The sequence below is a fragment of the Gorilla gorilla genome, chromosome 6 (genome assembly GCF_029281585.2).
Source record: "Gorilla gorilla gorilla isolate KB3781 chromosome 6, NHGRI_mGorGor1-v2.1_pri, whole genome shotgun sequence".
NCBI lineage: Eukaryota > Metazoa > Chordata > Mammalia > Primates > Hominidae > Gorilla > Gorilla gorilla.
This window is the reverse complement of record NC_073230.2, coordinates 141,260,387-141,285,935: the sequence shown is the minus strand read 5'-3', so window position 1 is coordinate 141,285,935 and position 25,549 is coordinate 141,260,387. Positions and strand designations below refer to the sequence as shown.

General features: G+C 48.2%; 1 protein-coding gene across 2 annotated transcripts in view; it reads left to right on the top strand.

Moving 5' to 3' along the window:
* The window catches only part of PLXNA4 (plexin A4), a 451,337-nt gene that overhangs the window by 378,166 nt on the left and 47,622 nt on the right, over positions 1-25,549 (top strand). For both annotated transcript variants that reach the window (XM_055392292.2, XM_055392291.2), the window contains exons 14-21: positions 2,832-2,949; positions 9,347-9,483; positions 11,470-11,634; positions 14,744-14,837; positions 15,314-15,553; positions 16,202-16,348; positions 17,013-17,247; positions 21,886-22,028. In XM_055392292.2, the coding sequence (XP_055248267.1) occupies positions 2,832-2,949; positions 9,347-9,483; positions 11,470-11,634; positions 14,744-14,837; positions 15,314-15,553; positions 16,202-16,348; positions 17,013-17,247; positions 21,886-22,028 (1,279 nt within the window). The remainder of the gene's footprint in view (positions 1-2,831; positions 2,950-9,346; positions 9,484-11,469; positions 11,635-14,743; positions 14,838-15,313; positions 15,554-16,201; positions 16,349-17,012; positions 17,248-21,885; positions 22,029-25,549) is intronic.

The following is a 25,549-nucleotide window of genomic DNA, read 5'->3' as shown; positions in this document are numbered from 1 at the left end:
AATGTGAATGATAAACTGGGAGTATGGTTATACCCTATTACAGCTAATAAATACTTTTTCTTAATATATAAAGAGCTTTTATAAATAAAAGGCAAAGATCACAAAATGATCAGAGCATGTACGTACAATTTATGAGATAAAAAAGAACCAAAAGTCATACGAAAAATAAATGTTTAACAGCAGTAGTAATCAATTAAATGCAAATTAAAACAATAGGGAGTGGTTTGTGAAAGTTAATGCCTGGTGCAGGAGAGAGTCATGAGAAGTAGCTGACTCCTTCACTCATGGTGCAAGGGGAAATTGGGACAAACTTTCTAGAAGGAAATTTGGAAATGTGGGTCAGAAGCCTTTAGCCTGGCCATCACACGTCTAGAACTTTCCCTAAATAACCAGAATTCACAAATATTTATTTTCAAGAATGTTTGTTTCAGCCTTATTTATAATAGTAAAAACTCAGAAGTGATTTACGTGTGTAAAAATAGGGAATTCATCAATTCAATAAATTATTGTATAAGCACTGGAAAGAAAACTACACAGCCATTAAATCTGATATTATAGAAGAATCATGACCAGACATATAGTCAAGGTATATTAAGTGAGAACATGGGTTCTTGGAACACAGGTTATAAAGCATAATATAGAGTTTCGAATCAATTTTGTAAAAGAAAAGCAAGACTGGCCACAGAAACACCAAAATGTTGACACTGGATATTACACATGGGTGCAAGGCAGCGTGGCATGGTAGGTAGGCAAGAGCTTGGACTTCACAAGGAGATTCCTGGTACTGGAGCCCTGGCTCTGCCACTTACTTACTGGGTGAATGTAAGCAAGTTGCTCAACATTTCATTTGTCTCAGTTTCTTCATTTATAAAATGAGGATAATAATGGCATCTACCCCATGGTCTTATGGAAAATTACATTCTGAATGGTGCAACTAGGGGGGGTTTCAGTATGACAAGTGCTTTTATGTACTTTCTATTTTGTTTTAAACACCAAACATGCATTAATTATGTGATCTGGATAGAAAGGTATTATTTGTTCAGGAACCTTACTCAAAAGTTGTTTCTAAGAGAAACATAAAACATAGAAGCCATAAAGTAAAAGAACAACCAACTTAAACACACAGATACTTTTAAACTTTAGTGTGGCAGAAGACATTGGAACCACAGTTGAAAGATGGCAAGCGTGGAGAAAATCATTGCAATATTTATAACAGACAAAAGTTAATACTCCTAATTCAGACAATCTATCAGCAAGAAAGAGGGCTTCAGCAGAAAAGTCAAAGGAAAGGCTATATGAGATCTTAAAAACACACCCATGTGAAAATTTATGAAACCTCACCTGTAATTTGCAAAATAAAAATAAAAATGAGATTTTTCCCCCATTATATTGGAAAAACCTTAAAAGGATTGTTCATATCTGGTGTTGACAAAAGAGTGGGCCATCGATAGAAGTGCATGGTCCAGACTTCTTGGTACATTATTTGGCTCTACCTACCAAATATTAAATACACAAACTGACCCAACAGGTTCCTTCCTTAGAAATCTATCCTACTATACAATGCCTAAGGATGTGTGTGTCAGTTGGTTCATTTTGCAGAATTATTTGGAGTAGCAGAAAAATCAGGACAACTAAACGTTCATCAATAGGAAGATGGTTGTGTAAATGATAGTGCAATCATCAGATGAGATACTGTGAGGCTGCTGAAAAGAGAAAAGTCGAGCCGTGTCTACAGAGACAGGAAGGAAGGTCCATGCTATTGTGCTGAGCAAAAAACAGAAGTGTTTATAGCAGTGGATATGTTATGTTTTGCTTTTATTTTAAAAAAACACATATATCTTTCCTTACATATGCATGTTTATAAGTTTAATTGTATATATGTAAAAACACATTTATGTTCATGTGTGCCTGCATATGAAATACAAATATAAATATACATATGTGTGTATGTATATATGTGTATATGTATGCAAATATATGTATTGGGCAAGTTGCCTAACTTTTCTTTGCCCCAGTTTCTTCATTTGTAAAATGAAGAATACATATACATATATACATAGATATATATACACATATATATTTATATATTATGTCTGCAAAGATATATACATATACACACACTTAACTTTCAAGTGTATATATAGTTTTAAGTTTTAAGAAGAATGGGGCACTCACTTTTTACTGCCATACTCTGTACTGTTTGACTGTTTGATTATTTTCAAAGGGTATAAACAAATTTTGTAATCAAAGCAATAAACATTTTTAGAAAGGAAAAAGTTCACACACGCATACACACACATACACACACACACTCAATTATCCCCTCACCCAGCCTGGAGGCTGGCCGGGAAGCAAAAGCACTTCACTGAGGCAACCCAGTCATTGGGAGCAGAAAGCTCCCAGGTGGGGACCAGAAAACCTTAGGTCTGTTCCAAGTTCTGGTTTGACTTGCTGCAGCCCTTGGGTAAGTGGTTTTGCCTCTCTGGACTCTGCCAGCCCTATTCCCTAAGGGTTTTGGCTAGAACATGACCTCCAGTCTAGTTGACAACTGAGTAGATAATCATGAATTAGGGACTGAACATCTAGGGTCAGAACACAGGGACCCTCTTCTAGGCTCCCTCAAAGGAGATCCCATAGGTCAGTTTTCGTCATTGCCTGACAATTAAGGAGAAGCCCCTGCTAGGAGGAATTAGGATATCTTCTCCTTCCTCCCCTACCTGGCCATCCCTGAGATCCTACTGTGGAGAAAGGGACCTGGGTAGGTGCTGTGGGGTGCAGGGTCTTGGCTGGAAGTCCTGTGACCCATGGGATTTCTCCTATCCTCCCTGCAGGATCGTGTGTGAGATGGGGGAGGCCAAGCCCAGCCAGCATGCAGGCTTCGTGGAGATCTGCGTGGCTGTGTGTCGGCCTGAATTCATGGCCCGGTCCTCACAGCTCTATTACTTCATGGTGAGTCTTGGCCAGCAGTGATCTGGCTGGGTGCAGGCCACAGAGCTCATTACCATGATTGCTGGGCCCCTCTAGAGCTCTGTGGGCAAACCCAGGGCAAGGGCCTGCCCTGCAACCTCCCTCAGTTCATGAGACTCCTGTCTTATAGTGAGTGAGAGCACAGCCTTTGAAGTCTGGAAGACCTGGATTCAAATCCAGACTTTTCTGTGCCTGGCTGTGTGGTTTCAGGTAAGTTGCTTTATCTCTCAGGGCCCAGAGTCCCCAGGTGGGTGCATGGCAGTGTGGCATGGTAGGTAGGCAAGAGCTTGGACTTCACAAGGCAACTCCTGGGATTTGATACCTGGCTCTTCCACTTGCTAACTGGGTAAATGTGGGCAAGTTGCTCAACATTTTGTTTTTGCCTCAGTTTCTTCATTTATAAAATGAGGATAATAATAGCATCAACCCCATGATCTTGTGGAAAATTACATCAATGTATTTATGACTTCTAGTATCATTTGTTTTGTTATTTCTGTGGTTGCCACCATTGCTTCCATTTTCTGGCCTGTCCCTGCACACTTGTGGCCCATTATGCCATCCTATCGCCCTCACACTACTCCTTCACCCCAATGTCTTAGTCTGTTTACTGCTGCTGTAGAAGAATGCCTGAGACTGGGTAATTGATAAAGAAGAGTCATTTATTTGACTCCTTGTTCTGGAGGCTGGGAAGTCCAAGATCTAGGGGCTGCATCTGGCAAGTGCCTTCTTGCTGCGTCACCTCCCGGCAGAAAGCGAAAAGTCAGGAGACTGCGTGCGACAGAGCAAGAGCGGGAGAGGGTGGAACTGCCTTTCATAACAAACCCACTCTTTGATAATAAACATCTTCCTATGATAGTAACATTAATCCATTCATGAGGGCAGAGCCCTTATAAACTAATCACCTCTTAAAAGTCCAACATCTCAACACTGTTAAATTGGGGATTAAGCTTTCAAGACATGACTTTGGAAGATGCACTCAAACCATAGCACCCACTGACCATTATCCCTATTTCATGACCTCATTAACCCCTGCCCACCTCTCACCTGCATACCCAATCCATTTCCCTCTACCCACACAATTGCCCCCACCTCTCACCCTACCACCCCTTTCCCCATCCCATGGCCTTTCTGAGGATCTCTCCCCAGTCCTTAAATTCCTTCCTGCCTGGAACCTCTCATCCCTTCAAAGGCTGCCTGACAAGTAGTTCTAGGGGACAGAGGCTTTTGGAATCTCTCAGCCTTGTGATTATGGAGATGGTGGAGACATGAACACATTCCCTGCTGCACACACCCATCATTTTAAAAACTAAACCTCTCAGATTAATGACAGCTGTAATGGTATAATTTCCTCATGATTCTGAGCTGCTTTTGGAAGCTGGAAGCCTGAAGTGATGGATTTTATGCCTGGCCATCATATGCCCTGAAATATGTCATGGGGAGTTTGGCTTTCATTCTCTTTCCTCTCTGTTTCCCTCTTTCCTCCTTCTGCCCCCCCTTTCCTCCCTCTCTCTCTCCTTCCTTCCTCTCTCCCTTCCTTCCTTCCTTGCTTCCTTTCTCCCTCCCTTCCTTTCTTCCTCTTTCTTTGCTTCCTTCCTTCCTCCCTCCCTCCTTTATCTCATCTGCCTTCCTCCTCCTCCTCCTTCCTTCTTCAACTGACAGCCATTGATCACCTTGCACAATGTCTCTCACTAGATTATTTAATGAGTGCTTGTTTAATTGAGTTGGATTTTATGACTTGATGGTTCTGGCTGTGGGGGTTAATGGAAGATGAATAAGACCCAACACAGCACCTCCATCATCTAGAAGGGGAGGTGAAAGCAACTGAGCTCAAGTACTTGACACAGACTTGAACATAGTCAGGGCCAAACCTTAGAGAAACGTGAGTGTCGTGCCACACCATGACTGGGCCTGCATCTGCTCCACCTCTGCTCTCCGAGGGCCAAACCCCCTCTGGATGCAGTTGGCTGTCACAGAATGCACATAGGAATTCATAAAATTAGAAGAACACGCACATATAATGGGGTTCATGGACGAGTCATTTTCCTTATTTGTTTAGGATTTGTACCCGCCACCTTCTCCTGAAAGCATGAGGGAATTTCCAAGGTGAACCCAATAGACATTAAGACAACTAATGAGAAATGTATATATATTTGTATATAAAGCATGCATATATGTGAGTGTGTGTGTGTGTGTATATATATATAGTATATGATATAGACATAGAGACAGACAGACAGAGAGAGAGAGAGAGAGATGGAGAGAGGAGGGATGACATTCGCCAGGTATTTGCTAAAATTGGGCAAGAAATCTGGCTTTGAAATTTCCTGGCAGCCAAAGTAAAATGGGAGGAAACTGCTGCATGGCTAAAGCAAGCACTGGACTTCCTTGGCCAGCCACTGCCCAGAGCAGCTTTCCATCCTGAGGTTCTTGGCAGTGATCCTGAATGATAAAGTGGACAGGGCTAGAGCCACCTCCAACTTACTAAGCTGATGCTTCTTTTGAACCTTAGCTGCTTCTGCCCTGCATCCCCAGTAAGGCCCCTCACTCCAGTGGCTCAATCAAGGCCACCACCACCTGGCTGTTCACTTTCATCTCCACTTGGCCCACCCAGGCTGTCAGCTCCCATAAACAGTGCATCCTCCTCTCTTGCCTATTCCCATCAGTGATCCATCCCCTAGGCCTACAATCCTGTTGGGCTGTGGCTCAGCATCCCTTCATTCCTGACATCAAACCATCACCATGTCCCAGAGTCTTCCTTTTCCCATTCTGTTTGCCATCACAACGGCCTCCTTAAATCTTTCCCTTGCTTTTCTCTCTGAACCTGTTGTAATCCATCTACCATCATGTCAGCCGCCACCTCAAGAAGAGCCAAGGCTCCCCCTCCCTGTAAGACATTGTCCAGGCTCCTCTGTCTGCTTCCCCATTCAATCCTATTTTGCCAGCCTTTGCATTGTCTGCCACCTTATCTTCTCTATCTCCTTCTCTTGGTTGCACGAGCCATATCCTCTTTATTCATCAAAGTTGTGCTCGGGACCCAGTCCTCAGTCTGCGAATGCAGAGGCCTGAGCTGTGGATACCCACAGGCCCTGCACCCCACCCCACTTACTGGGACTCCAGACATCTGACTGCATCACACTACTCAGTGGCTCCTCTTTGTGCTCTGCTCCTCTTGTCAAACCAGTCAGTCTTGGGAGCCACTTGCCTTGGCCAGCCACCTGCCCAGAGCAGTTTTCCATCCTGTGGTCCTGGCAGGGACCCTGGAGAACACAGTGGACAGGGCTAGAGTCACCGCCGCCTCATTAAGCTGATGCTTCCTTTAAGCCTCTCTGCCTCTGCTCTGCATTTGCAGCCAGGCCCCCACCCCTGAGGCTCCATCAAAGATCAGCTGAAGCCCAGGACTTTCTTTTCTTTGGGAGCCCCACAGTGCATAGGCAGCGCTAAACCTCCGGACACAGGAGAGTCTCCTGGGGTGGGGTGACCATTAAACAAAATGCCCTGGACCTCTCCCTGCCTCCTGCCAGGACTAATTAAATCCAATGCTACGGATCCTGGGTAATTCTGAGATGCAAGCTGGGCTGAGGCCCCCTGACCTAGGAGAAAGGATGTTTCCTGAGTAGCTCCCATGTACCAATGCACTCAGCTCTCTGCTTTTATTCTTATAATGAGCCTGTGTGCTACACATTGGAAAGTCTCATCTGCCTTCAGGAAGGGTCCAGTCTTGGCTGTGTGATTGTTCCTACCCTGGAGAGGGATGTGATTGAATTTAGGGTTTTAAGGGAGACTTCCTAGAAGAAGCTGGAGGCAAAGATTGGATTTGTATAATACAAATAGAATATAATTTTCCATGTGGATCTGAAGTGGTGGGAGGCTGTTCCCAGCATAAGGTCTAGTGCACCAAAAGATGGGAACAGGAGGGAGAAGGAAGAAGGTGGGTGGTGAGGAGGAGAGACTGAAGCAGAGGCAGGTCAGGACAGAGGTTGCCACAGGCAAATATGCATTGATCTGGTGGGTCCCTGAAGCTCAAAGATTTGTGTCATTTTTCTACTTAAGGGACATCTTTGAGGAATGGCTCTGGTGCCACATGTTCACTTGGGAAGACTTTTAGGAAGGAGATAGTGCTAGGGACACCAGTCTCTTTCTCTGGCCCCTTGCATTTAAGGGTTGTGTCATTGAGGCCCACCCCCATCCCTCACACAGAGTTTCTAGGGATTCCAGGTGGGAATGAGGGACAGAGGTCCCCATGAGTCTCCGCAAGGGGTTGAGAAGGCACAGAACCCCCGTCTATCACACTTTCCAGAGTCTCCGAGCCCTCATGGCCTTCTCATCTACCAGGCAGCTTGCAGGTGCACTCTTTGGGCCCTACACAGAAGCCCCTAGCTCCCCTGGAGTTCTGAGATAGCCAGGAAGCTCTTTCCCCAGGACTTGGGGCATGTTGGGGAGACCCTTTTTAGCACCAAGGCTAGAGGGAAGATTTGTCCTCTCCCACAATCAGGCCAGACTCCAATTTGTGGGTTTATTCATCAAAAATGAAATGCCAAGGCCAAGAGGCCCCAGATTAGCACCCTGGGCTGTCACTAGCTGTTCCTAAAGGTCTCCATGCAGGGAATGCTTTCCCCCTTCCCTCTACCTCCATTCATGGAGCCAAGTGAAGAGGTGGCAAGTAATGCAGAATTTGATTTCCCGTGCAAACTCACCGTGAAATATTTATGAAGCATGGCTTGAATAATTAATAGCTTCTCACAACTCTAAAACATGTATCCATAACATCCTCTCCCCACCAGTGAGCCCCTTGATAGTGCCCCAGCAACACCTGCAGGGATTACTCACTTCTACCCCTTCTAAGAACCCTCACCCACAGGCTGCCAGGGAGCACCAACCCCATCTATTTTAACTTCCCTGAGTTCAACTCTGTCTCTTTAGGACCATCCCTGCATCGAAGCCTGTGTGCACAATCTTCTCTCTCTCTTTCTCTCTCTCTCTCTCTCTCTCTCTCTCTCTCTCTCTCTCTCTGTCCTTTCCTTTCCTTTCCTCTCCTCTCTGGGAAGGTTGGTGGGGTTCCTTTAAGATGGGCACAAGTACCATTTGAAGAGGTACTGCAAGTTACAGAACAAGAGAACTGCCAGGAGCCTTGAAGATCACCACTTTTTGGCTCAGCCCCCTGATTTTGTTGATGAGAGAGGTGAAATGTCTTGTCCAGAGTCACACAGCGAGATCCAGGCAGAGCTGAGAAAGGAGGGCTCTTTCCACAGCCTCACCCCACCCTCTTCCTGGTCTCCGGTTGAGCCAAAATGACAAGCTATTCCTTGGCTTGGCCCATGTTACAGGGATACTAGACCTGGGATCCAGAGACAGGGTGCTAAGACCTGGTGAGGCAGGTCAGGAGCTGTGGTCTGCGTGTCTCCTCACCCATGTGCCCTGATCCTGGACCTGGAGGCGCATGTGCCAGGTGATAGGGAAGCTCTGGGGCTTCCCTATCAAAGCATCTCCAAGGGGAGGTTGTCAGCCTGCTCGGAGGAACTGAGAGGGTTTGACTTTTGGTGCTGAATTCTTTAAGGAGGAGGTAGCTGGGGAAGGGAGAGAGAAATCTTCATTTAAATGCAGATACAGGCTTCTCACCTGGGACTGAGGAAAGTTTTTCCATTAAAATGCTAATGAAAGAACAAACTGCAACTCCAAATCCCCAGCTGTCAAGAGCTTTTTTCTGCCCTGCCCCCAACCTGGACTCCTCACTGGTCCCATTCTGGCAGAGGGCTGGCGGCAGCCCTTGAAAGCAACTGACTCTTTTCTGCTTCTCTCTCTGAGTTTCCCTGGGGCTCTCACTTCCCATTGTTCTGCCACTGGGTGCTTTGGGCAGCTCTTTGTAGAGACCTGTGGGAGAGACAGTTTACCACCCAAGAACAGAGCTGTAGGTCGGAGAGGGGTTGAGAACTGGAGCTCTGGGGTAGGATCTCAGTTATGCCATTTTTTTTTTTTAGCTGTGTGACCTTGGAAAACTAGCTTAACATCTCTGAATCTCTTCTGTAAAATGATAATGCCTACTTTAAAGAATTGATTGGTGATTAAATTATATATGTGTATGTGTATATAGGGATATATACACATACATGTATAATTATGAAGACATACAATCTGACACTTAAAAAATAAGTACATGGCAGCTATTAGTATTACTATTACTAAGATAGACATGCAAACTCTCAGGATCTGGAACATTGCCTATCCACACAAGACTAAGAAAACTGCCCTGGTTCTCTGGGAGACAGCTGTTACCAAAGATTCCAGAAGGCAGCTTGGGGGAGTGGGGTGCTGCCTCACGCCTGCCCAGAAGCCTCCTCCACCCCTTCCTGGTTGTGTCTCAGGCCACATCCTTTCTACACAGACACTGACTCTCTCAGATCTGAAGCCCAGCCGGGGGCCCATGTCCGGAGGGACCCAAGTGACCATCACAGGCACCAACCTGAATGCCGGAAGCAACGTGGTGGTGATGTTTGGAAAGCAGCCCTGTCTCTTCCACAGGTAACTCAGAGGGCCCCTTTCTGCAGCACCAGAGAGGGAAAGGTTAGACAGGTAAATGACTTCAGGGTAGCTTTGTTTTTATTGCAGAGAGTTGGGAGGGTGTAACCACCTGACAGGTTCTTCTTGCCAGCTGCACAGATAGAGCCAATTTCCTGAGACAGCATTATCGCAATAGAGAAAGAATTTAATCAATACAGAGCTGGCTAAATGGGAGATTGGAGTTGTATGATTCAAATCAGTCTCCCTGAAAATTTGGAGACTAGGGTTTTTTTAAGGATAATTTGGCAGGCGGGGGGTTAGGGAATGGGGAATGCTGATTGGTTGGGTTGCAGATGAAATTGTATAAAGTTGAAATAGGTTTTTCTTGCTGTCTTCAGTTCCTGGGTGGGATCGCAGAACTAGTTGAGCCATGTTACTGGTCTGGGTGGTACCAGCTGCTCAATCAGAATTCAGGATCTGGAAAGTATCTCAAACAGTGATCTTAGGTTTTACAATAGTGATGTTATCCATAGGAGCAATTGGGAACATTTGGAATCTTGTGGCCTCTTGTTGCTTATGTGCCTCCTGAGTCATAATTTCTGATCTTGTGGCTAATTTGTTAGTTTTTCAAAGGTAGGCTCTCTGGTCCCCAGGCAAAGAGGGGGTTTGTTTCAGGAAAAGGCTGTTATCATCTTTGTTACAAAGTTAAACTATAAACTAAATTCCTCCTATAGTTAGCTTGGTCTGTGCCCAGGAATGAACAAGGGTAGCTTGGAGGTTAAAAGCAAGATAGGGTCCGTTAGGTCAGACTTGCACTGTGATAATTTTTCTATGTCAGACTTTCCTCACTGCCACAATTTTTGCAAAGGTGGTTTCAATCACCTTATGGCTTGGAAGTACTCCTCCTGCCTAACAAAGTGGACATGCTCTTTGGGAGAGGATTTGGGCTCAGTCTGGAGACCTGTCAGCCCTCCCTTCCCTGGATGGGCTCCATATGCTTCATGGCCCATCAGTTAGCCCTGGTGCCCCCATAGCACCCACTCTGCAGAACCCTAGGTTACCCCAGAATGCAATTTGGAATCTACAACTAAAGCCCATTCACCAGGGTCAGATCCACTCTGGGAGCTGCAGAGCCAGCTGGACCTGCTCAGAGATGATAGGCACAGCAATCCAGTGGTTGAGGTTGAGCCTACAAGGCCAGGTGACCTTGCCTCCCCTGATCCTACTGTGCAGCCCCAGAAGGGCACACCTGCCATGAACTGGAGCCTAGGGGGTAGGAGCAAGGCAGGAGGTGCATTCAGTGAAGGACTCTAGGCAATGTGGCTGGAGAAGCTCCCTCAGCTGGCCTGAGATTCTCTAGAGAGAGGATTTTTCCCTGAGAGAGCTATGCTGAGGGCTGTGACAATCCCCAAGTCAGACCTGGCCAGGCCTGGCATCAGTAGTGTTAAAGAAACAATTATTCTGACACTTGTTAAAATGGCAAGGAAGACTCAGGACGATTGCAACTGATGTCAAGACTACTGCATCAGGGAAAACAGATGGGGCTCAACTCCAAATACTACAAAGACAGCAGGGGTTTTATAGCCAATGAGCAGAATAAGGGGCTCAGTGAATGAAAAATCACTAAGAGGAGACATCAAGGTAGATGGACTCCTGCTAAACCAACTTAACGTGATTCTTGCAAAGGCAGGCCAGGGTGATCAGATATCAAGTATGGGAGGGTTCTCCCCAAATAGACTTAGCCAGATTCTTGCTAAAAAACAAGGCTAGACAGGCCAAAGACAGACCCAGGGATGAGGCCTGTTTGAAAAGAAGGCTCAGAGGAACCTGTCTAAAGTTTGGCCAAGGAGAGTCTTTGTCACCGGCTCTCCAGTTTTCTGTCTGAGAGCACCCACCCATGGCCTCTGAGCACCCTGACATGCAGGGAGCGGTGTGGGAGGGCCTTGACTCAGGACCTCTGTCCTCCTCAACACCAGGCGCCCAGTGCTCTGTCTTCCTGCCCTCCAGGCGATCTCCATCCTACATTGTCTGCAACACCACATCCTCAGATGAGGTGCTAGAGATGAAGGTGTCGGTGCAGGTGGACAGGGCCAAGATCCACCAGGACCTGGTCTTTCAGTACGTGGAAGACCCCACCATCGTGCGGATTGAGCCAGAATGGAGCATTGTCAGGTAGGAGCTGGCCCAAGTGGACCTTAATGCTTCTGCACCTCTGTTTCCCTTCCCTGACTCTTGAAAGCCAAGGAGAGTTCTGGGGGCCCAGTCCTGCTTGGGGGACTGATGAGCTGGAATTGGTTCCAAACACCCCCAAATCAGACCTTCCTACTGTGGCTCCCTCCTTCCACTGAGAGCACCTCTGTGCCAAACCCAGCCTGGAGGCCAAGCTCCTGACAACAAGAACCCACCTTTCCCAGTTCAAGGACAGGCACTGTGCTGGAGGCCATGTCCCTATGCTGCAGTGACTGCTGGGGGTGCCAGGCTACTCTTTTCACTTCTGGTAGACATAGGTGCTAATCCTGGTCCCACCTTCAGGCTGAGGGGTGTGGAAGAAGGAGTTAGATCAGGCCTGACTACTCCCTGTAGTCAGGTTCCTTGGGGGAAGCTGTGTTCTGAGCCTGGAGGCCCCATCCAGATACCTATCCTCTTTGCTGCTGGCTGCCTGCTTACATTTCTCCTCCCCTCTGCTGTAAACTCCTCAAGGGTAGAGTTTAGGTCTTGTTCCCTGCCCTTTCCCAGTGCCCAGCCAGATGCACTGAACACCTGTCTCAGAGGGAGGGGACCAGGCATTGAATGTTGGTATAGAAAGGCCCTAGGGCAGGGACTTGGGGACCTTCATTTACCTTGGGCAAATTGGTACTCTTCCTGGGCCTCTGCCTATTCAGTGATTCACCCAGGGATTTTGAAATCCCAGGATCTCTAGGGTCCCTGGAGTGGTATGTCTCCCATCAAGGGAGATGGGGTAGGCACACGGCATGAGTCTGCCTTTCCAGGCCCTGGCTAGCACATGGGAATGAGAAGATGCTACAGAGGGCACCCCACAGGAAAGCTCACAGAGGTCACTGGGAAATCACTGTAACAGGGGCAGCGTGGGAAGGGTCTCAGCCCAGCTCCACTGCTTACCAGCCCAGTGACCTTAACAGTTCTCACCTCCCTGGGGCCAGAGTCCCTCATTTGTCCACTCTCATAGGCAGCTGAGAGACTGAAGTGAGATGCACATGCACAGGGCACTGCCTGGCTCATCCCCCTCCCGCTGCCCCCTGCTGGGACCCGGCTTCTCACTGTCAGCTTCAGTTCTCAGGGGTGTGGGGCTGGGGGAGTGAGCAGGAAGTACATGCAGAAGTGGTCTCCCCGAGCTGAGGCAGAGAGCAGGGATGTGTCCAGTCCAGGGAACAATCTTTTTTTAATCCAGGGATCGGCAAACTCCAGTCCGTGGGCTGAATCTGGCTAGCCACCTGCTTTTGTAAATAAAGTTTTATTGGCGCACAGCCATGCTCACTCGTACATGTATTGTCTATAGCTGCTTTCTCACTATAACAGCAGAGTTGAGTAACTGCGACAGGGACCATATGGCCTGTAAAGCCTACAATATTTACTATCTGGCCCTTTACAGAAAGAGTTTGCCACCCCCTGCCTTAAACCCAAAAGAAAGACAGGCTTTGCCTGCTGAGATGAGATTTGGCCGTCCTCAGCAGTTACTCTATCAGGCCCAAACCTTCTGAGCTTTAGCCATGACCTTAAGGCAGATGAAGACCAGAAGGCACAGAGAGGGGAAAATCGTCTGTAGAAAGCCACGCCAGGATTTGGCCCCAGGAAGTTGATGCAGCCCTTTGTGACTTAGTCAACAAACTTTGCAACTCTCTGCGAAATTCACAGCCTGGTGTAATTCACTTCTTCTTTGTGTCATCCTCATAGAAATAGAGGTGTCACCCTAACTGGCACTCAGCTGCCATTCCTGCATCATGCTCCCACTAGGAGGGAGGTTGGAGACAGACATGTTCTGGGTCTGCCAGCCAGCTCCAGGGCTTTTATTTAAGTTAATAAAGTCTGAGGATGGGGTGAGGCTCTGCTCTTATAAGCCACCTGGGTTACTTGTGAACAGTGATGGTGGGCATTTGATAAATGTGTGTTGAATTGGTGATTGAGAGGACTGGGAAGATGGCTAGACACCAGAAGGTCATCTCCAGCACTGTCTGTCACGTGTGCAAGAGCCTCTCTGAGTTTCACAGGAATCTTACACTGTGTGTGCACGCACATGTGTGTGTGCGCGCATGTGAGCAAGGAGAGAGGGGGAAGCAACTGGCAATATAAAGACAGGCAGATGGATAGATGGGTGGAAATGAATGTGGGTGTGTGTGTCAAGGATTCTTTACTCATCAACTTATAGCTAATTAACTTGCTAAAGCCTGTTTTAGATAGCAGGATTCTTCTTGAAGATGCTCCTTTGATTGGGGATCAGGCTATTTCTCATTTTTCTTTGAGTAGTCCCCCTGGAGGACACAGTCCACTACAGTACTGCCCACCCCTTTATGCCCGCTTCTCAGCTGCCCTAAGGATAGGCACTGGCATCCAGGTTTCTTTTGAAAGGTTACACAAGATGAAGCTCCTAGGCCCTCCCTGTCAGCAGTCCTGTGCCCTCCCTCTCAGCAGTCCTGTGTCCTCCCTGTCAGTGGTCCTGTGCCACCCCAGGGTACAGGAGGCCTGAGTCCAAGAGCATTTCGCACTTGCATTCACATTTGCATTCATGGACCCTCTGCCTTTCCCAGATCTCAGCCTGATCGAAGCCTCCAAGATGGAAACTTGTAGAACGATTGCCCTGGGGGAGCAGACTGTGCTCAGCCCCTGCAGGATGTGGTGGGGACAATCTGGAGCGAGGCTTTCATGAGGCCAAAGCTAATGTTTAAAAAGTCCCAAGATTGGTGAGGACCAGGGGAAGGATGGAGGAAGAGACATCAAGGGGTTGCAGAGAAGCAGCTGGCACAAATCAAGAGGACTTGGAGAGCCAAGGGGGCTGTGCTGTTGACTGGGCCTCCATGGGGGTCCATACTCCAAACAAACTCAGCAAAGGATGGCCACGGACATCTGGTCATTACTGCCCTCCCCTTGGCTGCTGAGATGCTCATCCTCATTACTTTGCAGTCAGCTTGTCATCCTTGTCCCCATGAACATTACCCTGCTGCCTAGTTATCACTGTCCTTATTGTCATAGCTCAGTCATCATTGTAGAGTGCCATTGCTCTTCCTGAACTTATGATTTACACACCTCCTTCTTTCTTCCTGCTCAGTGGAAACACACCCATTGCCGTATGGGGGACCCACCTGGACCTTATACAGAACCCCCAGATCCGTGCCAAGCATGGAGGGAAGGAGCACATCAACGTGAGTGTAGGGCTGATGGGGTTCATGGAGGCTGCCCACACAACACGTTGCTTCCCCAAAGGGTGTGGGTCTTCCCAAGTACTGAGGTAACTCCCTGCCCATACACTGATAACCCACAGCCTGACACCCTTGAATACTAGGATAGTGGAATAGGGGGGAAGATGTAAGGGCATTTTTACTTCTTGGGGTATAGACATGGAGGAGTAATTACTTTTGGGGTTCCCTGGGTTTTATACCTTTACTCTTGCATTCTTCCAATCCTAGCCATTGCCACACCCACTATGGGCAAAACCGGAGCTGGGTGCAAGCTATAGAGCCTATTCCTTGAGTGCCCAATTGTGTGGCCCTGACTCATCTCTAATCCTCTTGTCAACCCCTTGCTATCCCGATGACATCCAGGGAGGCCCACTATGTGCACTGGGGCTGTGGGTATGTGGAGATACTGCATAGACTCCACCCTGTGGCTCCTCCCACAGATCTGTGAGGTTCTGAACGCTACTGAGATGACCTGCCAGGCGCCCGCCCTCGCTCTGGGTCCTGACCACCAGTCAGACCTGACCGAGAGGCCCGAGGAGTTTGGCTTCATCCTGGACAACGTCCAGTCCCTGCTCATCCTCAACAAGACCAACTTCACCTACTATCCCAACCCGGTGTTTGAGGCCTTTGGTCCCTCAGGAATCCTGGAGCTCAAGCCTGGCACGCCCATCATCCTAAAGGTGGAGTGAGGGTGGTGGGAGGCGGGGGTGGGAAAAGAAGGGGCTGCTGCATGGAAGGGGGTGTTCAAGTCACAGACTCCTGCCAAATTTCTCAACCAGCATCTCTTGCAGAGGTTGCAGTGTAGCCCAGAGTGTGATAAATGTTCTCTCTGAGTCTGTACTGGGAAGAAAACTCTCTTTAGGGGCCGGTTCTACCCAGGGAAGGCAGATCCATCTTGGCTATTTGACTCTCAAGCTTTTATTGTCCTGAAAGTCCAAGTACTGGCAGGTCAGGCTCACTGCTTCCTCTGAGGCAGCCTTGTGTGAACCACAGCATAGGGCTTCCTTTGGAACATGGGTTACAGGTTAATTAAAGCTTATGACAATTTGAATCAATTGGTAGTGACTGACTCCAACTCTGCATTGAGAAGGATTCTGAGGCTGCATTTGGGATAAGCTGAAAGGAGTACTTTGATAACTGATTAGCCACTGGGAGGAAGAGGCAATGGTGGTAGTCGTGCCACGAATATTTTTTGCACTTATTACCAAAGGTGGCTTCTTCACCAGCTCACCAGCAGGATGGGACCTCCAGGTGGGAGGACGTGAGAGCCAGCTGGTAGCTGTGGTCCTCACTCTGGGGTGGGAACTGGGGCTTTCCCATCTGTACAGGGCAAGAACCTGATCCCGCCTGTGGCTGGGGGCAACGTGAAGCTGAACTACACTGTGCTGGTTGGGGAGAAGCCGTGCACCGTGACCGTGTCAGATGTCCAGCTGCTCTGCGAGTCCCCCAACCTCATCGGCAGGCACAAAGTGATGGTAAGGCTGGCAGAACCCCATCCTGGATGGAGCGGGCAGTAGGGATGCAGATGTGAGCTCAGGCCACCAGGGCTTTCCAAGAGGGGATTCTGTCCCACAAAGAACTTTTCCTGTAGCTACCCCACACCCCAAGTTCTTTCTTCATGTCCACTTTTGAGCTTCTCTCTTCTGTATTGTCATTCTTTCCACGCTGGCTGGTGCAACAATAAGGAAAATGCAAAACAGCATTAAATAGTTGCTAAATCACCTGCAACAAACAAAGCCTTCAAGGAGAAGGCTGCTGCTGGCCCAGGGAATTCCGTAATATCTTAATATCATGTTCTGTGCTTCAGTTGTCCACCCTTAGAATGGGCATAAATCTTAGGGGAGCCAGTCATTTGTGGCAGACTGTGTTTAGGTCCCAGTTGTGTGCTGTTTTCTTATGAAGATGACAAAACTCACTCCTGAATAAGAGGAGGTGAGGTTTTTCCAGTTGGGGGTGAGCTCTGTTAAGCTGTGCCTGTCCCCCCGCCCAGCCCCCCATGCCCTCTTGTCTATTTTGACACCAGTGATTGGTCTCCTTTCCCTCATCCTGCCCTGGTCACTAGTTCATGGGTAACTTGGGACTGTTGCCAAAGCTGCTGCGTCCCCACACCCAGCTCCCTCTTGCCCTGTGTGCCCCCAGGCCCGTGTCGGTGGCATGGAGTACTCCCCGGGGATGGTGTACATTGCCCCGGACAGCCCGCTCAGCCTGCCCGCCATCGTCAGCATCGCGGTGGCTGGCGGCCTCCTCATCATTTTCATCGTGGCCGTGCTCATTGCCTATAAACGCAAGTCCCGCGAAAGTGACCTCACGCTGAAGCGGCTGCAGATGCAGATGGACAACCTGGAGTCCCGTGTGGCCCTGGAGTGCAAGGAAGGTACTGAGTGGCCCCATGCTGGAGGCCGTGTGTGTGTGTGCGTGTGTGCATATGTGTGTGCATGCACATCTGTGTATGTGTATGCATATGTTTCATATACAAACAAGCAGGCTGGGCAGCAGTGGGCAGTGCTGGAGGCTGGCGGTGTGTGTGTCTGTGCGAATGTGTGTGTGCATGTGTGTGTGTGCACATCTGTGTGTATATATGTTTCATATACAAGCAAGCAGGCCGGGCAGCAGTGAGCAGTGCTGGAGGCTGTGTATGTGTCTGTGTGCATGTTTGTGTGTGTGCGCATCTGTGTATGTGTATATGTTTCATGTACAAGAAAGCAGGCTGGGCAGCAGTGGGCAGTGCTGGAGGCTCTGTGTGTGTGTATGTGTGTGTACATGTGTGTATATGTATGTGTATGTGTTCCATTTACAAGCAAGCAGGCCAGGCAGCTGTGAGCAGTGCTGGAGGCTGTGTGTGTGTGTGTGTGCACGCGCGTGTGTGTGTATATGTATGTGTTTCATTTACAAGCAAGCAGGCCAGGCAACTGTGAGCAGTGCTGGAGGCTGTGTGCGCGTGTGTGTGTGTATGTGTATGTGTTTCATTTACAAGCAAGCAGGCCAGGCAGCTGTGAGCAGTGCTGGAGGCTGTGTGTGTGTGTGAGCACGCGCGTGTGTGTGTGCGCGCGTGTATGTGTGTCATTTACAAGCAAGCAGGCCAGGCAGCTGTGAGCAGTGCTGGAGGCTGTGTGTGTGTGTGTGCACACGCGTGTGTGTATGTGTTTCATTTACAAGCAAGCAGGCCAGGCAGCTGTGGGCAATGCTGGAGGCTGTGTGTGTGTGCGCGCGCGTGTGTGTGTATGCGTATGTGTTTCATTTACAAGCAAGCAGGCCAGGCAGCTGTGGGCAGTGCTGGAGGCTGTGTGTGTGTGTGTGTGTGTGTGTGTGTATGTGTGTATGTGTTTCATTCACAAGCAGGCCAGGCAGCTGTGGGCAGTGCTGGAGGCTGTGTGTGTGTGTGTGTGTATGTGTTTCATTTACAAGTGTGTATGTGTGTGTGTGTGTGTGTGTGTATGTGTTTTATTTACAAGCAAGCAGGCCAGGCAGCTGTGGGCAATGCTGGAGGCTGTGCATCCTACCTGCATACCTGCAAAGCCTCTCACTCTCTAGTCCCTATGCCTGTGTCCCAGACCACACCCATACCCAAGCAGGCCCCACCCTGGCAACACCAGAGAGGCCAAGGTCTCCTTGCCCTCTCCTTGAAGGTGTCAGATTAGGATCATTCTCCACCCCACTAGAGCAGCCTCCATACCTGGAATCCTGGTTGAGTGGGTTTTGCACTCTACTCGAGGGGAGGTCTGGGGGTGTCTTAACATGACGCATTTCAGCAATCTCCAGCTTTCTTCCTCTAGCAGGAAGGTAAGGCTGTAGGGCTGATCTGTGATTTAGAAGGAAGGGTGTTTCAAAGCTTGTATTTAAAAAATTACAAACACCACCATAAAGTGAAATCAGCTGCACTAAATCCAAGAAGGAAATTTAGGAGTCAGACTCTTGTAACCCCCAGGATATCATTTTGTGACTCATCCTGGGAGGATCTGAGCTGGTTCTTTGCTGTAGATTTATACATGGAGTAAATCCGGCCCCATACCTGGGGCTCTCACTTCACACCGATTCCCACCAGGGCAGCCACGGCTCTTTTTGATGGGGAAGTGGATCCATTCCATCCCCTCTCTACATCCTTCAGCTGTCAACACAGCATCCGCCTTGTGGGACTGTTAATTACTGTCTTTTATTATATTTACGCTGCTTAATTTTTTTCTCCACAATGTACTCTTTCCTCTAATTAGGTGTAGTGATTAGAATCTCTTTTATGTGTGGCAGGCACGCAGCTTTGAATGTTGGAGGCGCTTGGTGACTTAAAGGAAAGCTGCAGACTGATAAAAAGCCAACTCCCTCCTTCTGCTCCCTGTGGGCCGAGCACCCCAACTGGGAGGGGGCAGCCGAGGGGAGCTCCCACCCAGGATTGTCAGCTGAGGCCCCAGGAGGAAACCTTGGCTTCAGACTTTAGGGGCGAGCTATGCTGTGCACGTAGGAAGAAGCGGTCTTACAGCAAAGGACTTGTCAGACTAGCCACAAAGGCACTTTGCAGCTTGCCCAGAGCCAGCCGCTGAACGTTTACAGGGCTGCACTGGCCCAAGCCAAGGGGTCTCCTTGAAGACTTCACAGCAAGCCAGGACGTCCTCTACATAAACTCAGAAGACACCCAGCTGGGCCCTTCATGGGCCTGAGCTTCTGATATATAAACATACCCGTGTATTTACAAACACTCCCACACAGGCCCACACACACTCACTGACATACGCTCATGGACTCACACATACACTCACATGCACACGTGCATGCACACTCACTCGTGCACTCACACATACATGCCCACACACAGTGACATGCTCACACACTCATGCTTTCACATACATACACACTGACATACACTCATGTGCTCACACGGTCATGTACTCACATTCGTACACACACTGACATATACTCACACACTCACACACACACACACATGCACTCACATGCACACATGCATGCACACTCATACACTCATGCACTCAACTTGCAGGCGTCCACACACTGACATGCCCACATACTCATGCGCTCACATTCACACATGCGTGCACACATAGACGCATGCGCTCACACATGCATACACACAGACATACACTCATGCACTCACATTCGTACTTGCATACACACCAACACACACATGCACACTCACACTGACAAGCATACACACACTCATGCACTCACACCAACTGAGACACACACGCAGGCACTCACATTCACACACATACACACTCATTGACATACATTCATTCACATCCATGCACTCACTTTCACACATGCATACACACTGACATTCACACTCGCACATGCCTACACACTCACTGACATACACACACGCATGCAGTCATGCGCACACACTGTCATACACACTCCCTGACATGCTCACACACTGTCATACTCACACACTCACACACTTACATACACTCCCTGACATACACACTCAGACAAGTGCCCATGCACCCACACCTATGCTCATGCACATGTTCCCACACTCCCTTATAAGCATACACACCCGTGTTCCTCACTCAGGACACACATGAATGTTCCCCAGGGCTTTTGGTGACAGTACATGCCAAAAACACATGCACACACACATTGGCGCAGGCTCCACTTGGATGCATTTGGGTTCTCTACTGTTGAAGTCAGCCTACATATCAGGAACCCCTGTGTCTGTGTGGCCAGTGTAGAGGTGCAGGGGTGCAGGGAGAGAGGAGCAGCAGGAGAGGCTGCAGAGGACTCTCCAGGTGGCATCCCCTTGGCTCTCTCAAACAAGCAGTCTTGGGATTCTCCTGGCACAGAAAGCCAAAATTTGAGGGCCTGAAGTCTGCTCTGCTGGGTGGAGCTCCACCCAACTCATGGGCAAGGGCAGGACTGGGGTCCCTGCAGACAGTTCCTAGGGTGGCTGCATTGTGTTTCTGTGATCATCACAGCTCACTGGGCGCTGGGCTTGCGTTTTGAGGCTCTAGAGCCACATTGGGCTTGTTCATCCCTTCTGAGTTCACAAAATGTTTTCTCCCTATTTTTGAGATTATGTAAATAGAAAGAAATATTTTTTAGTAGTCAATGCCCACTGGCTGTTCTTCTTTGCCAGCATGTGTTAATCCGTCCTGGTTGTCCATGTGCATGCATGCACGCGTATGTGTGTGTGCACACACCAAAGAGAAAGGCGGAGCAGGGAAGGGCTGGGTGCCTCACCCCTGAGTACCCCTGTGGCAGAGGGTGGCCCTGGGGGAGGATGTTTCCAGAACGGAATATGGTGACAGCTTTGGTGCTATGTAACAGCCTCAGGCTCTACTGCATGCTCACTTTCCTGGGGTTTCTTGCCACTCTGTTCATCTGGAGGCCTGAGCTGCCGCCACACACAGCAGTGCCCACATGCAGGTCATAATTCACCATCAAGTAGCGTCACCTTGAGGAAGGAAGGACAAAGAAATACCTTGCCTATTTATACAGAAGGACTATATTAGTGTGGCTGAGCCTCCATCTCTGCCCCATTTGGAAGTTTGATGGCTCTGATGAGCTGCATGGTCCAGACTTGTGTCTTTAAACTTGTTTTCCTTTATCAGTTGTTCTTAACATCTTATAAGGAAATATATTCTAAAACACAGCATCAGGAATGGACTCTTCCTCATGGCACCTCTCCCTTCTCTTACCCATCCCTCTACATCGCCCTCCCCAGCATATTTTGCAAACCAAAGCCCTTCATCTTCAGATGGGGAGTCTCTCCTGGACAAGCAGCAGCACAGATCTGTGGACAGCCTCAGCCACCACCCCACATCATCACACTTTGGAAAGGTTTTAGCCCCAAGACAAGGTTTCTTGCACTACATCTTTCTCCCATGCTAATGCCATTCATCCCAATCCCAGCTATGTAAACATAGCCTCTCCAGTTATTCCTGCCCATGGTGGTCCATTGCTCATGTCTCCTAGGGGCTTGGGTAAGGGTTCTGAGCATTCTGAGATGGAGGTGACTCCTGGAGCCTCCCCATCCAGCCATCTCACAGGCTTCTCTTCGTGCCAGCCTTTGCCGAGCTGCAGACGGACATCCATGAGCTGACCAGTGACCTGGATGGAGCCGGGATTCCGTTCCTGGACTATAGAACTTACACCATGCGGGTGCTGTTCCCAGGAATTGAAGACCACCCTGTCCTCCGGGACCTCGAGGTGAGAAGCAGTGCTCCATCCTGGCATTAGAGCAGGGGAGTGTGTTGGCAATCTTCAAGTCCAGCCCCCTCTTTCAGAGGTGAGAAAACTAAGGCCAGGGAGGGGACACAACTTGCCCAAGGTCCCCCAGATTGTCAGCAACAGTCCATCCCTCTGGAAGAGGTGGGGCCAAGCCAGGGAACCTTGGAGCAGAGATGTGAGTAGGGCTTCGGGTCTTGGAGGATCATGGAGCCCTTTCAGAATTGAATGGAAGTAGTTGATGACTCTCTCCCCAGAAAAAACTACATATGCACAGAAACAAGAAACACGGCAAATACATTGGGGAACCTCAGGGACATTTGGTTAAGGGTCCATGAAGTAGGGGATTTGACTCACGTAGTTGGTACTCAATATATAAGGGATTTACCACTAAGTGTTTAATTGGAAAAGGTAAACGATGTGTTGAGAAGTGGGGTGGAAGTGTGAATGAGAAATCGTAACCCTCTCTTCTACCAGCAGGGACCTCATCTTTTGAACACTTTATCCCACTTACTGTCTAGCATGGTATCGGGCTTAGGTGTCTATTCATATTATACTTTGTCCTGAAAGGGCTTTGGAATGGCTTACAGAGATAAATACCAGAGAAAAGTGAAAAATATAAATGAGAAAAGACCAGGACAGAATAATAATCCTGAGGAATAATCACTATGAGTTGACTATTACTAACATCTTAGCACAGTTTAAGCCCTTTGCATGCTTTCATTCATTTCACCTCCCAAGAAGCCTCTGAAGTAAGTAAGCCCATTATACAGGTGACAAAACTAAGGGGCCAGAGTTCAGTGGTTGCCTGGGACCACACAGCTGGTGGGGGCCGAAGGAAGATTTGAGCTCAGGCATTTAGACTTCAGTGTCTTCACTTCCAAGAACAAGCCTCTGTGCTGGACTTCTGGGGAGCTATGTCAGTGACCTGCCTTACAGCTGTGGATGGATCAAAAATCTACAGCCAAAGCAACAATGCAAACTAAGATTAATTCCAAGATTTACATTGTCCATAAAATAAAAACAGACCCATCACTTGGGAGCTGTGTGGGTTTGCAGGTACCGACACCTGAGGGAATGTCTAAGTGGGCTGTCCAAGGGAATGTAGTAGGCTGTGCACCTCTGCAGCAAACGTGAGAAATCCAGAGGGGCATTCGTGGCACACACGTTTCTCCATACTTGCTTGTTGCATGAAGCATATGCTTGTGTGTGTTCCTATATTGAGGGCATGGGCTTTTCTATCTGGAGGAGGTTCCCTTTGGCTCCTCAGCTGATAGATACCAAGAGACACTTTCATAAGTTGGAGGTGATGGTCTCTATGTCCTCATCAACAAGGCACCTTTTCTCTCTGTCTATATGTGTGTTTGTGTGTGTGTATGTGTGCATGCATGTGTAGATGTAGCCCGTGCATAAATAAAAACATAACGTGTATCCTGATACTTTTGTCTACCCATTTCCTTGGTCTTGCTCCTGGTCTTTGCTCCTCCCCCAGTCCTACTCATTTTTCTCTTCCTTTTATTTTTCTCCAGCCTCACCTTTGTTTGCTTCAAATTACCAGGATTCTCTTAGGGCCCTGGAGAGTATACAAATTCCTGTTTAAAGTGAGACACAAGAGGGACAAGAAGATAAGACCATTGTGTGCACGTGTGTGTGTATGATTGGATGTGTAGACTGTGCATGTACCTTATTTATCTTTGTAGTTCTAACTTCCAGCAGAGTAGAGTGCCTGGCACATAATGGGCATGTGGGAAGTGGTAAATGATTGAATAAATGAATATCTGTGTGTTTGGCTGAATTAAGGTGGAAATGGGGGTTGTAGGAAGGGAAATTATGTCTGAACATTCCCATATTACTCTGTGGATGGGATGGAGAATAATCTAAATAGGAATGCAATGAGGATGAGTATATAAAGTTATTCTCCTTTCTTTATGAGTTCAAAATTCCAAATCTAAGTAGGCTTCCTTTAAAGATGTAACTTTTTTTATTATTATTATACTTTAAGTTTTAGGGTACATGTGCACAATGTGCAGGTTAGTTACATATGTTTAAGTTGGATTTTCTGAGAACTTTTACTGGCCTGCATTAGCCTGGGGCTATGTGAGATCCAGCCTTCTATGTGAAATCGAGGGATTGTGTGTGGATTACTGTTTTCTTATTTGCTTTTTTCCAACCCCTTCTTGCCCCTGGAGTAGTTTCTCCCCCTTGGTGTTCTAAGTGTGGAAACAAGCCATTGATTAATCCAAACCAGTGTTTCCCAGCCCTTTCAGCCACTGGGGTTCCTGCTCACCTCTGAAAGTGTGAAGAAGGAGGTGTCCTCTTGCTTCAGGCTGTCCTGGAGGGGAGGTCACCCAGCCCCCTCACGTGGGGCTCTCTGGGTTAAGTCCAGGCCTTCAAGAAAGGTGCTTCCCAGGCACTGGTCATGTACCAACCTTTTAAAACACAGAGCAGTCAATCTCCCAATTTCAGTCTATCATTGGCTCCTAAACTCTAACCTATTGGGTTACAATTAAAATTTACTATCCAGTTTTATACTCACAGACTTCAACTAAATTAGAGAACCATCTGGTGAATAAAGAAAGTCTTGTTTCAGAGTAGCATTTGCTTGGGCTGGGGAGGGTGGCAGGCAACAATGAGGAACTGTTTTGGACACTCCTTACCAAGACACTTCACTTCCATCTCCTTCCTTCATAAAGTGGGGAGAAAATTCCTACCTCCCACACCCCAAAACACCACCCTGATGCACTAGATGTCTGGGAAACTCTTGGAGGAAAGGGATCCCTGGAAAGCAGTCCAGGGAGTCTGAAAGGCAGGTAATAAAACTGTTGCCGTTTAAGTGTGCACGGTGCATGCCAAGCACTTTACATACATTATCTTATTTAATGTTCATAAAACATTATGACATAGACACTCATATTCTCATTTTACAGACAAGGCAATAGAGCCCAGAGGTGATGGAGTTTTCCTCCACCTACGAGTCACTGTGGTCTCTCTGCTTCTAAGACCCATGCTGCTGAATAGGATGCTATTTCACTGTAGGTGGCTTTGCTAAAATCTTCCTTCCCAGGGCCCCAGACCTGCTTCCCAGGAGGCATATGCATTTTGCATGCAGAGAAAGGGCAGCCTCGCAAGAATCCCAGAGTGGATCCTCACACCAAGCGTGCTATCTAGCCAACCCATGTCCTCTTCCACCTCTCTAAATGCCATAGTGCTAAACCTTCTGGTGACTGCCCTCCCTTAGCCAGCCAGTCTGAGCTGGTGGGAGGCCCTGCACGGGAAGGCTTTAGAGAGACATCCGAGTTGGCTTTCAGACAACTCTCAAGCCCAGGGGTAGGGCTAGATATGGTGAAAGATGGGGAGGACGAACGGGCACTTGGGAGCCAAACAAGTTTGGGTTTCATAATCCAGCACTGCCTGTCATGAGATAGGCTGCCTTGGAATAGCTGCAATAGCTTCTCTGAGAGATTGTTAACTCAGTTTTGCAAGATCATTAGAAGCCCTCATTG